The 13751-nt window shown below is 48.1% G+C and overlaps 1 protein-coding gene across 2 annotated transcripts in view; it reads left to right on the top strand.

The window, feature by feature from the left end:
• The window catches only part of VSTM4 (V-set and transmembrane domain containing 4), a 112391-nt gene extending 103360 nt beyond the window's left edge, over window positions 1-9031 (top strand). The window contains exons 8-9 of one of the 2 annotated variants that reach the window (XM_054659551.2): window positions 7836-7939; window positions 8225-8472. In XM_054659551.2, coding sequence (XP_054515526.1) covers window positions 7836-7898 — 63 coding nt within the window. In that variant the 3' untranslated portion in view covers window positions 7899-7939; window positions 8225-8472. Of the gene's footprint in view, window positions 1-7835 lie in introns of both variants that reach the window. The other variant, XM_054659550.2, reaches the window with a different exon arrangement.
• The last annotated feature ends 4720 nt before the right edge of the window (window positions 9032-13751 follow it).

The following is a 13751-nucleotide window of genomic DNA, read 5'->3' as shown; positions in this document are numbered from 1 at the left end:
GGTCAGATCACAAAGCTCCTATAAACCTTCAATGAAACATAGTTGTTTACATACTTCTCCTTTAATCCCAGAGTTAGTTTCAAAAACTACATGATTGCTGTTTTTGCATTTTATCTCAGTGCCCTAAAATTATCCTAGCCTACGTGCAGGAATGGATAAGGGCTCCCTTAATTGAAAATGGAGTTAGTTGTGTTAGTTCTTTTGCTCTTTCATTCTTACAATGTCTTGTTCCTGCTTCCTCATTCTTCCACCTCATCAGGATTCATTTCTAGTTTCCTTGGGGTTCTCCTTCACCATGTAACCCCTCATCTTTTTTGCACATTCAACTTCTCCTTCTATCTCCAAAATGACAAGTGTTTCTCAACCTGCACAGACCCCTCCCAAGCCACTATTTTCCTCTGGTTCCTTCTCTCTGCAGCCTGGAGTCTACACTGCCTGCTCCCTGCTGTCTGTCTCTCACCCTCTGCTGGCTGCCTTTGCTCCCCCTCCCCTGAACTCAGCTCTGCCCAAGCCCTCTGGGGTTCGCTGCTGAGCATGTGTTCTCTGGCAGAGAATGTCTTATTTTCAACCACTGTTCAGCTGTATCCCAAGGACCCCACCTCCACAGCCCCCGTGGAGCCCTCTCCTGAGCTCCATGTCCACCCACGAGCTCCCCCTTTGCAGCTCCCTCATGACTCTTGGAAGTACACACCCAATACTGAATGCATCAGAGCACCCTGCATCCCTTGATACCCAGCCATCCTGGTTAGGGCTCCACCGCTCACCCCATGGCTAAAGCTGCAAATCTAGCATTGGAGATATGGGCCACCGGCAGCAGCAGCGGAATCACTGCTGACTTATTGAAAATACCAGGTGCCTGGCACTGTGGTAAGTATGTTTTCTGTCTTATCTCATTAAGCCAGTGCTACTCTATGCCAATTTGCAGATGAAGAAGCAGACCTCAGCTAGCTGGCCCAGGGTGGCAGAGCTGGAGCCCTCCTCTCTCCTGTCCATCTCCCCTGCATGCCGGCACCTCCCCCATTGTCTTCATTCACATAGCTCCTGCTTCCCATCAGCTCTGATCACCTCTGTCATGGACCGCCACTCTGACCCCTGACCTGTTCCCTGCCATTTAATCCACGCTCCGACATGCAGACTGGCCGAGTTACCCCTGCCCGACATCCTGCCCCGACTGCCCTCAGGATGCCCAGCACCTCGAGGAGTAGCAAGGCCCTTCATACCTGGCTCCCGCCTACCTTTCTGCAGTTTCCCCTCTGTGCTGTTGACCCAGGCCTCGGTGGCTGTGAGCTGCCACCTTGGAAGCCCAGCCCAGCATGGTTTGGAGCTTCACGGTTGCAAGAGCAGGCCTGTGCTGGGCATGGGCGTGTCCCATGGCAGTGGCAGCAGTGGCCATGATCAGAGCCCGTGGTGCGCTGCAGGCAGGCCTTGGGACTGGTGAGATCCCCACAGGCAGCCAGCCACCCAGCCCTGTCTTCAGCAGCATCTGGAACCGGAGGAGCAGGAAGCCCAGGTGGGGTCCCATGCTCTCCCAACCCCGATCACCACTGACACGGCTGCTGGCTGTGATGGCAGCCCCTGTGGCAGCACAGAGCTGGCAAGTTCAATGGGAAGTGCCTCAGCCCTCAGGAGGCAAGCAGCAGGTGAGCATAATAAGGACTGACCCCAGGGATACCTAGGAAGATGCCTTCTGGGTGTTCTTTGGCACGTTAATGGAAGGACAATCAAAGAAAGGCCCTGGCCGGGGAGTGGGACTCAGGAGGCCCTCGCTGTGCAGTGGCAGATTTTATCTCCGCCCCCAGGTAGCAGTGCAGGCCTTCCCAGGTGCCAGAAGATGGTGACTTGGTTTCCAGGAACATGACCTCTCTATAGGATATCCTCACTAAAAGAGATACTAGAGGTTGTCTACTTAAACTCCCCTTTCGTTCCCCACCATTTATACAAAAGACCACGATTTAAAGGAGAGTTTAGGTAACAGAGATTCAGGGTGGGCATCAGGATCTGGACTCAGGCTTTCTCTGCCCCTTCCATAGCTCCTCATGCCCTGGCTCTTGTCTGTGGCCTCCCTGCCCAACCCTGGAGGACGGCTGAGGCCCAGCCTTCTCCAGCAGGGCTGGATGGGAGGATTCATTGGAAGGTGGCAGCTGGGCACCTCCCGCTGAAAGAAGCACAGTCAGCCATTCTGGGAGTGGGAACTTCCCCTAGATAAGCTTAGCTTGCTCAAGGGACATTTCAGAGGTCAGCGTCAGTTCCATAAATCTTTGCTGAGCTCCTACTATGTCAGACACTGAATTCACACGGTATTCATGTGTTCACATAGAAGCACACCAATAGGCAAAACATCCTATGATGGTTACTGTTGCCAGAGTATCTTCTGCTTGCCAGACATGGTGCCAGGGACTGCATGGCAGCCCTGAAAGGCAGGTGGCATCATTGCTACTGGATGGCTCTGAGAAATGAGGTTCAGGGTCATCATAAGAGACTTGCCAAAGGCCACACTATTAGTTGCAGAGCTGGATTCAAACTCAGAGTTTCCCAGTACCAATCCTGTGCTCTTCCTATTATGTCATAGGAAGTATGAGTTATATCAGAACCAAAAGACGTTCTGGTATAAGAACCTAATGAGAAGTAATCCCAAGGTGTCCAGGAAACTAAAAGGAGGAAAGAGTTAGGATAGACTCTCTGGAGGAAGTGTCTGTCTGAGTTGAGCCCTGGAGGAGGGGCAAGAATCTGCCAGGAGGCAGAGGGCGGGGACCTTCCTGGACCATAAAGACCAGCCAGTAGGGCCAGCCCTGGTCAGGGAGTGGGACTCTTCTGGGGAAGCGGGCCTCTTCTGGGGAATTGCTCTCTGCCAGGTCCCAGAGAGCAGGAGCATTTGGCCCCTTGGTGGCCAGCCCACCTCGGGGACTGTAATAAACAGTGGACCCAGAAGCTACCTGGGAACTGAGATGGGCTGAAGGGATTTCAAGTAGTGAACAAGTGAAGTGGGCTCTGGTGGCTTCACACTGTCTCTCCAAACCATCTCACAAGATAGTCTTGTTCCAGGATGAGGAAACTGAGGCCATTTAGAAGTTAGAATACATGCTACAGTGAAAAGGATACTCTGGTATGCCTACGGTGTAGCCAAAAGAACAAAAAGATTCATTGCAGAGAAAGGTTCTGTGCCTTAAGGCTTCTCTAAATCCAGGCATTCTTCACACTCTCATCCCCAGTGAAGGGGTCTGGAAGGCCCAGTTACTTCTAGCTTCTATTTGTTTTTCTTGGACAGATTGGGAATCTATATGAAAATTATTGTCCCCATGGTTGATTCCAGATAGCTCAGTAAAGATGGAGACAGTTGCTAATGTACAATCACCTGTTTATTTCCACCTGACCATTGACAGAACGTGACTGGCTAGAAGAGATGTGAGTGAGGTTATTCACCCAGGGTTTGGAACTTCTTGAGTTAACAGACATGGGTATGCAGAGACACTGTTTTCTTGACCCCTCAACCCTGGAGGCTTCTCCTGTCTTATCTCAATCTGGACAGCAACCACGCTACTTGAGGCTGACACCACCATCTGGGGGCAATTCCTGAAAACCTGCAGAGAGCCTTGGCTTCCACCTGTCCTTCACGTGCACCTGCCCTCCATCATAGCTCCATCATAGCTCAGCTGGGTTTTTTGTTGTTGTTGCTATTTTTTGTTTAGTTTTGTTTTATTTTGTTTTGTTTTCATCTCCTCTGCATTCTTGCACATTCTCTTCCTAATCCAACCTTGCTCCAAATCTCTCTCTGTTTTTATTTCATTCTCTGCCCCTCCCTCTCTCCCTGTCTCGTTATTCTATTTGCAAGTAAAACGATAATATGTGTCACATGCAGGCTGTAAACTAACAGAGCGTTCCAAGCTGTGCTGTCTAGCTTTGGCACCAGACTCAGGACTGGATTTCCCAGCAGGGGCTTGGTGTCTGGAGTTGTTTCTCCTCACACGCCACGCCATTTGCTTTCTCTTGCTTCAGCTATGGCTCTTCTCACTGTAGGGTGAGCATTGGCTTTAGGGTCAGAAGCTCTGGTCCAAAACTCGAATGTCCTTTTCCATGACTCTGTGTCTTTGAGAAGCCACTTGAGCTCTCTGACCTGCAGCGTCCTCATTTGCAAAGTGGCTAGGGCCAACAGGACTTAAACAGTCACCTTCCTATCTGGAACAAATTCATCTCCAGGGCAGAGGGCAGGGGCGGGTGAGGATGCTGCAGGGACATGGGGGGCTGTGCCCCAAGGCCAAGCTGTCCCACAGTCCTGGAGCTGGGAATAGTCGTGCTGGGAGGTAGAGAGCCCAGGGCTGGCTCCCTCATCAGCTTGCTCTCGGTGTGGCCTGGAGATAAAACCCTCGGCTAATGTCATATGACCTGTGTGAACACATGGAGCACTGTGCCTGGCACAGAGGCCGTTCCACAAGCTTCAGCTCCCGTCATTGCTGGGGACCTTCCCTGACACTGGCGATCAGTCCCCAGCTTCTAGCAGGGCTTGTCTGGCAGGGTCTTCCTTCCTTAGACTGTTCTTCCTTGGGGAACAAGGTCATTAAAGGATGGCTTTCTTCTCTCCTGGGGACAGTGAGGGCAGGCCCTGTCAGCTGGGTCACCACACTATCCCTGCTGCCTGTCACAGAGCTACTACCTCACACTGCTTCTCAATACTTAGAAATACAACCAACTGCGGAGAAGGACTGGGAAGGTGCTTTGAAAATTAAAAAACAAAAACAGAAACAAAAACAAAACAAAAACCACAACCCGCAAGGCAGGGATTTCCTTTTTTTTCCTATAGATTTTGTTTCTAACTAAAGGCATCCAAATTCTCTACCCCAAACCACAACATTGTCCAGAGCTTCCACAACTCAGGAAAAAAAAAAAAAAAAAAAAAGCACTGCTATGTTTATCCTGTTGGCAGCCCCCTCTGCCAGTTTCCATCAAAGACCAGCCTGAAATAACACGCTTGTCTGGGGGTGGGGACATGGCTGAGGTGGCTGGCGGCACCCTCTGCTGTGGTGGGGCCAGGGTGGCCTTGATGGGAATTCTGAGTGTTCACACCTTGGGGCCCTGCAGAGGCTCCTTCTCTGTAAAACAAGAAAGAGCTGGCACATTTGTACAGAGAAACACTGGACCAGTGTGGACCAGGGAGCCAGCTCAGGGCTAGTCCCACACACTCAGTTCAGCTTTCCCCAGCAGCATCTAAAGGCACCCCAGGCCAGGCGTGGTGCCTCATGCCTGTAATGTCAGCACTTTGGGAGGCCGAGGTGGGTGGATCACCTGAGGTCAGGAGTTCAAGACCAGCCTGACCAATATGGTGAAACCCCATCTCTACTAAAAATACAAAAATTAGCCGGGCATGGTGGCATCCTCCTGTAGTCCCAGCTACTCGGGAGGTTGAGGCAGGAGAATTGCTTGAACCCAGGAGGCGGAGGTTGCAGTGGGCCAAGATCACGCCACTGCACTCCAGCCTGGGCAACAGAGTGACACCCTGTTTCAGGAAAAGAAAAAAAAAAGAATAAATAAATAGAGGCACCACAGTCAGAAAACCACAGCTAAGATCTTGGGTCTGGAGGAAATGTCCTCAACTTCCTAAGAAGAAGCCTGGCCTCAGTATCTAGATAGTTTCAGGCTACTGTGTACAGGCTTGAACTGATTTTTAAAAAGCAAAAGACAAAATTTTATTTCATCCCAGCTCTGGAGCAAGGTTGTGAGAGTCACTTATGTTTGTAAGCTGCTTACAGTTTGCAAAGTGTGTTCCTGGTATATTGTATTTTTCCCCTGAATTCAACACATACATATTTTAAGTACTCTCTCCGAGGAAGGACCAGGAGTTGGTCTAATTTCAGCCCATTCTAGGACTTCCTAGCTATTTAACGAAGGCAGGGGCGTCTCCTGCTGCCTCCTTATACCCAGACAGGCTTACCCCCTCATGCTCTTCATCCATATCAAGTTGCCTTTCATCCTCCAGTGACACCACATCACTGTCTGCCCTGCAATCTGTGATGTTCAGACAGGCTCCGTGTTTTCTTCTGAGTAACTGTGTGACTCTGCAGCTCACACACTGACATCTCGAAACAGAGAGAAGTGGAGCTTTTAAACATGCACAAGGCCAAGTCAGACCCATGCAGAACGGATGACCTTGCATCCACCCTCTGAGCGCTCCAGTACACTGCATGTGCCCCTGCCGGGTTGCCCCCACTAGGATACATGTTTCCCTATTTTTATTTTTTGTTTGTTTGATTGTGGTAAAACTTACATAACATTTACCATTTTAACTGTTTTCAAGTGTACAGTTCAGTGGCATTAAATGCATCACATTGCTGTTCAACCACCTCTGCCATCCATCCCAGAATTTCTCCATCATCCCAAACTGAAACTGTCCCCATTAATAACTCCTCATCCCCCTCTACTCACCAGCTTCTAGGAACCACCACTCTGCTTTCTGTTTCTTTTTTTAAAAAAATATTTTATTTTAAGTTCTGGGATACATGTGCAGGATGTGCAGGTTCGTTATACAGGTAAACATGTGCCATGGTGCTTTGCTGCACCTATCAACCCGTCACCTAGGTATTAGGCCCCGCATGCATTAGCTATTTATCCTGATGCTCTCCCTCCCGTGCCCCACTGATAGGCCTCGTTATGTGTTCTCTTCCCTGTGTCCATGTGTTCTCATTGTTCAACTCCCACTTATGAGTGAGAACATGTGATGTTTGGTTTTCTGTTCCTGTGTTAGTTTGCTGAGGATAATGGCTTCCAGCTTCATCCATATCCCTGCAAAAGACATGGTCTCATTCCTTTTTATGGCTGCATAGTATTCCATGGTGTATATGTGCCACATTTTCTTTATCCAGTTTATCATTGACAGGCATTTGGGTTGATTCCATGTCTTTGCTATTGTGAATAGTGCTGCAATGAACATACACGTGTATGTATCTTTATAATAGAATGGTTTTATTTCTATACATTTGCCTATTCTAAGTGCCTCATTGTAGCGAAATCAATATGGGATTTATCTTTTTGTGCCTGGCTTATTATTTCACTTAGGATAATGTCCTCCAGGTTCATCCATGTTGTAGCATGTGTCAGAATTTCCTTCCTGTATAAGGCTGAATAATATTCCATTGGATGTATAACCACATTTTGTGCATCCATTTATTTGTGGATGGACATTTGGGTTGTTTCTGCTTTTGGCTGTTGTGAATAGTGAGGTTATGAACATGGGTGTGTAAGGACCTGTTTGAGTCCCTGCTTTCAAAGGGTGCATGTTTCCTAAGAGTCATTTCATCATAAACAGCACATGGCCTCTCATAGACCCAGTGCCCTATAAATGCAAGGGGACTTCAATAAGTTTATGAGAAAATTGAATTTATATATATATATATATATATATATATATATATATATATATATATATATACACACACACACTTTATTTTTCAACATAAACTCCATCAACATCAAGACACTTTTGTAAATGGTGATACCAGCCATTTAGTCAGCCTAAAGGACTGAAGATCCCAAGAGCTTAACCATGTCAGTGCAGTCTTTTACCTTATTAAATGAAGAAAAATGGATGCTCTTTACATATGTTTTAAGATTAGGAAAGAAAAAGTAGTCAGAAGGAGCCCAATCGTGGCTGTAAGGTGGATGCCTAATGATTTCCATCAAAGCTGTCACAAAATTGCTCTTGTTTGATGAGAGGAATGAGCAGGAGCCCTGCCATGGTGGCAAAGGACTCTCTGGGAAGCTTTCCCGGGTGTTTTTCTGCCAAAGTTTTGTCTAACTTTCTCAACACTCTCATAATCAGCAGATGTTATTGTTCTTTGGCCCTCTAGAAAGTCAACAAGCAAAATGCCTTGAGCAACCCGCAGAACTGTTGCCATGACCTTTCCTCTTGACCCCTCCACTGTTGCTGTGACTGGTCCACTTCCACCCCTTGGTAGGTGTTGTTTTGATCATGCTTTGTCTTCAGGATCATACTGGTAAGGTCATGTTTCATCTCCTGTTACGATTCTTCAAAGAAATGCTTCAGGGTCTTGATTGCACTTGTTTAAAATGTTCATTGAAAACTCTGTTCTTGTCTGCTGATCACAATGGTTTTGACACCATGGAGTGGAGTATGCTCAATTTTAATTTTTCTCAGAGTTGTATTAGCTGAGCCAGTGGAGATGTCTATGATGTTGGCTCTTGTTTCTGCTGCTAATCATTGGTCCTCTTCAACAAGGGCCCAAACGAGATGAATTTTTTTCCTCACAAACTGACGCGGATGGTCTCCTGCTGCAGGCTTCATCCTCAACATCGTTTCATCCCTTCTCAACACGAGTTATTCATTTGTTAACTGCTGATTTCCTTGGGACACTGTCCTCATAAACTTTTGTTAAAGCATTGATAATATCACCATTCTTTTACCCAAACTTCACAATAAATTTGATGTTTGTTCTTACTTCAATTTTAGCAAAATTCATATTGTTCTCAAAGGGATTTTTTCTTTTTCTTTTTTAAAGACTGAATTATCTTTCTATTTGAGGTTGTATAATAAAATTGTTGTCACACAAAGGAGCAATCAAAGAACATACAGAAAAACATCATTTTTTATGGCTGCATAGTATTCCATGGTGTATATGTGCCACATTTTATTAATCCAGTCTATCATTGTTGGACATTTGGGTTGGTTCCAAGTCTTTGCTATTGTGAATAGTGCCGCAATAAACATACGTGTGCATGTGTCTTTATAGCAGCATGATTTATATAGTCCTTTGGGTATATACCCAGTAATGGGATGGCTGGGTCAAATGGTATTTCTAGTTCTAGATCCCTGAGGAATCGCCACACTGACTTCCACAATGGTTGAACTAGTTTACAGTCCCACCAACAGTGTAAAAGTGTTCCAATTTCTCCACATCCTCTCCAGCACCTGTTGTTTCCTGACTTTTTAATGATTGCCATTCTAATTGGTGTGAGATGGTATCTCATTGTGGTTTTGATTTGCATTTCTCTGATGGCCAGTGATGGTGAGCATTTTTTCATGTGTTTTTTGACTGCATAAATGTCTTCTTTTGAGAAGTGTCTGTTCATGTCCTTTGCCCACTTTTTGATGGGATTGTTTGTTTTTTTCTTGTAAATTTGTTTGAGTTCATTGTAGATTCTGGATATTAGCCCTTTGTCAGATGAGTAGGTTGCAAAAATTTTCTCCCATTTTGTAGGTTGCCTGTTCACTCTGATGGTAGTTTCTTTTGCTGTGCAGAAGCTCTTTAGTTTAATTAGATCCCATTTGTCAATTTTGGCTTTTGTTGCCATTGCTTTGGTGTTTTAGACATGAAGTCCTTGCCCATGCCTATGTCCTGAATGGTAATGCCTAGGTTTTCTTCTAGGGTTTTTATGGTTTTAGATCTAACGTTTAAGTCTTTAATCCATCTTGAATTAATTTTTGCATAAGGTGTAAGGAAGGGATCCAGTTTCAGCTTTCTGCATATGGCTAACCAGTTTTCCCAGCACCATTTATTAAATAGGGAATCCTTTTCCCATTGCTTGTTTTTCTCAGGTTTGTCAAAGATCAGATAGTTGTAGATATGTGGCGTTATTTCTGAGGGCTCTGTTCTGTTCCATTGATCTATATCTCTGTTTTGGTACCAGTACCATGCTGTTTTGGTTACTGTAGCCTTGTAGTATAATTTGAAGTTAGGTAGTGTGATGCCTCCAGCTTTGTTCTTTTGGCTTAGGATTGACTTGGCAATGCGGGCTCTTTTTTGGTGCCATATGAACTTAAAAGTAGTTTTTTCCAATTCTGTGAAGAAAGTCATTGGTAGCTTGATGGGGATGGCATTGAATCTATAAATTACCTTGGGCAGTGTGGCCATTTTCACAATATTGATTCTTCCTAACCATGAGCATGGAATGTTCTTCCATTTGTTTATATCCTCTTTTATTTCATTGAGCAGTGGTTTTCAAACTGATGTCTGATCCTTCTTAGTGTCTCAAACTAGATGCTGTTCAAAAATGTTATAATGAGTTATTATGACTTTATTATGATGCAAAAAATTTGAAATGCATCATAGTTTTTTCATCATAAGCATTTTCCACGAGCTTTGTGAAAACCCCTCATGTGCCCGGGCTGCTGTCATTGCCATTCCTCGCCTTTCAGGAGCACGAGGTCCCACACTGTGGCAATGAAGATGTCTTTGGAAGTCAATGTTCTCTTTGAGGGACATTTAGAAATTGTGATATATTAAATTAATGATAACCAAGGATGAAATTTAGTTACTAAATTAATCACTAAATTAGGTATCTAATTTGTAATTAAGACCATTCTATTTATCTAACTCAATGATAAGGTGGGATTGAAGTGGCTTGAATGAGAAAAGCTGCAATATTTGGTTTTTATAGTAGAACATCCTAGTAGGTGTTTGAGGTTTGTACCTGATTTGGATCCTTGAAGCAATGCTATGTGAGCCCTGAGCGGGGAAGGGCTCAGGGGTCTGGTGAAAGTGACCAGCACATGTCAGGCCCCTGTCTGGGCCTGCTCCGTACTCAGTGCATGGCCTTCAGTGCAGATCTCCCTTCCTGGGCCTGCTGGCCGCACCCCCTGCTGCTTCACTGCATGTGGCCAACCTGGGGCCTCAGTTCCTCACCCACAATGCTCTGACAATGATGGCATCCTTGAAGACTTTTCTGAGGATGAGGCAGAACCGCACAGTAAGCCCCTGCTCAGGGACCGGTCCACAGCCGGTGTGGGCTGGGCAGTGGTGGCTCTCCCTAGGCAGCCGGGATTCTGGGTGTCGGAGGCTTTCCTCTGCTTCCCTGTGCTCCGTGGGTCTTAATGGCTGCCTGGGGCCTCTGGCGGGGGCTGCCGGGTGGGAGCCTCCCCAGCAGACCTCTGCTCAAGCGATGCTAATTGTGCCTGAAAGAACGGCTCACTAGAGTGGAAAATAGTCCTCATATATCTAGCTGAAGACGATAATGACCTTTTAAATAACAGAAGCAATTTTATTTCAATACCTCAATTACTCTGAACTCTCAAATGTCAAAGTGCTCGGCACTTTCAAAATAGCTTAATATAGACATTTATAGCACTTAGACACAGCTAGTTTCTTATCTAACCTAATTATGTGTTGTACAGGAAATGGTGAAGCTCACCATCTGTGTTATTTTTCACAGTGATCCCCACGCATGGCCCTGGGCTCTGCCTGGAGTCGGCCAGGAGAATTTCTCCCCGGCCGAGAGTGCTGCTGCTCTGGGAAGAGGCATGGTTGGGGCTCTGCCAGGGGCATGACCTCCAGCTACAAGGGGAGAGGAGGTTAAAAGAGGCCCTCCCAGTTCAGTGAATGTCAACAGCACTGTGCCCTGACTCGGGATGGCTCTCACTTGTGTGGTGTGCGAGGGCCCCTGGGACTGGAGGAATGGCCAGGGAGGGGGCCAGGGTAAGCTGAGATGGGGTGGGTGGGGGCACTTCTGCCTTGTTGGGCAAAGCCAGGAGCCACCTTCCCAGGATGTGAGATGGAGCGAGGCCAGGATCACCTGGTGTGGCCGGCAGCATCTTCTGCTCCCGCTTCCCACTTCTGCCTGCCCTTCTCCATGTCTGCACCAGAGACCAACCCAGTTCCTGCCACTCTCCATCACTGCCCCGAATTGCAAGCGCCTCCCTGCTGCTTCTCAGAATGGCCCCTGCCCCAGGAATGGCACTGCTTACTCCGGCGCCTGGAATCTTCTCCCAGGACTCCCACATGGCCACACCCTCATTTCTCCAGCTCCCAGATGCCACCTGTTGGGGAGGCCGTCCCTGACCACCTTATCACATTTTCTCTCCCCAGTGCTGCCTCGCCCTTGCCTGCTAGTTTAGCATTTTGTTTTTCTTCCTTAGAGTGGTGCCTCACATACGCGGTTTGATGCTTCCGTATTTTTTGTCTGTCTCTCTAAGAAGAATGCAAGCAGATTGCAGGCTGGGGCTTTTGCTTATTATTCACTTCTGTATCTCCAGTGCCAAGGCATAGTAACCACTTAATGAATACATGTTGAGTATATGGTGTATGTGTTAAGGGAGGGAGGGAAGGAAAGAGGCCACCACTCCAGGTTGTGATATCTGTGAAGGGGGTGGGCAACCCAGGGCTCCAGCCTGGCCATGGTGGGTGGCTGGGTGACAAGCATGCTCTGCAAGGCCATCTTCACCACTTACTGGCTGGGCCAGGCACCCAGCTAGGGGAATGCACGCATTGCACTCTACACATTTTCATCTTCCAACGGGATTGGGTATGCTCATTGACATTTTACAGACACAGAAACTGAGGCTTGGAGAGGTCACACAGGGTTCCACGAGTTCCTCAGCTAGAGATACGCAAAAGCTGCACCTTAGCCATGCTGGGTGCTCCTGGCTGGTGTGGCTGCTATGAGTCTGCCCATCTTGGCAAGGCCTCCACTGGGCCTGCTGACTTCCAGGCCTCGTGTGCCCTGCCCAGGCCCTGTCTCAAAAGGGCCCCCCCTCCCCAGGGGGACCAGGCAGCAGCCCCCTGCTCCCAGCACACTACCCACTCTGTCTCTTGGCATCTCTGTCCTTCTCTGCTTGCTCACCCTTGCCCAGCTCTCATGCCTGCTGTCCCCTGGCATGTGGCACGGCACAGGGCTGGAGACGCCCCTGCTGAGATCAGCCACAGCAGCGCTGCCTGCAATGACCATTAGCCTGCCCTTGGCAAGGTGCTTTGTAGTGATGTGGAGGCCTCCTTTCAGTTTGTCATTCATTCATTCTTCATTCATTCATTCGATCTGCCTTATGGAGCACCCCCATGGGGCCAAGCCTCACTAGGCAGAACAGGCAGGGAGACATAAACAGGACGTGATTTCTGATCTTGAGGCTCTCACAGATGCATTGGGGAGTCAGAGAGCGTACAGACATGGTCGGTTAATGCCGTGGTGCAGAACCTCCTCTCCCTGAATCCTCTTCCCCCGCCACTCAGGTGGGATGAGGAGCCTTCCTTGGGCAGCTTATGGGAAGAGGCGGGGCAAGTTCTTATGCCCCATGTGGAGAGGATGCCACCTCCCCATACCCAGGACCCTACTGAGGGAACTGGGCCCCTCTACTGGTCCATGGCCCCTCTGCCACTGCAGTGGGCTGGGCCTGGCACTGGCACTGCAGCAGGATTCAGGCAGGGTCCCCCATGTTGGTGATCGGACTGTCCACGGGGAAGCAAACACAAAGTACCACCCCACTCCTCACCCCCCACTAGGCCATGTCTTATTCAGGTGGCCTGTGTGAGGGCAGTGGGAGCACAGGTGAGAGAGGGACAGGGAGGGAAGAGGGAGGGTCATGTCTCAGAGCCAAGGAAAGGACCCTGGAGCTAAGAGTCCCACCTGGAGGCTCAGCACTGTTGGAATTCCTGACCAGGACTTGGAGCTCTTTGCGGCAATATGGTGTCAGCTGGGGAGATAGACTCCCTGAATCCAGGCCCTCTCAGCTTGGACTTGGCACTCAGCATCTCTGAGCATCAGTTTCACTGGCTGCAATGCATGAAGATGAGATGAGATAGCATGCATCTATGCCCTTCTGCCCTGCAGCTCCCAGTCCTCTGACAGGCACCCCTCACCGCCTTCCTGGTGTGTCCCACATGTCCCATTTCACGGGGCACTAGCTCCTGCACAGTGCTCCTCACTAGATGTGAGCTTTTCATTTTCTCCTGGTCTGCCTCCGGGACTAGATTGTAAAATCCTGTGGGCTGGGGCCTTATCTTCCTCATTCACCCTTGTACCTTGGCACCTAGGAAGAC

The sequence above is a fragment of the Pan troglodytes genome, chromosome 8 (assembly GCF_028858775.2).
Source record: "Pan troglodytes isolate AG18354 chromosome 8, NHGRI_mPanTro3-v2.0_pri, whole genome shotgun sequence".
Lineage (NCBI taxonomy): Eukaryota > Metazoa > Chordata > Mammalia > Primates > Hominidae > Pan > Pan troglodytes.
The sequence above is the reverse complement of the archived record's forward strand: the minus strand, read 5'-3'. Positions and strand labels throughout refer to the sequence as shown.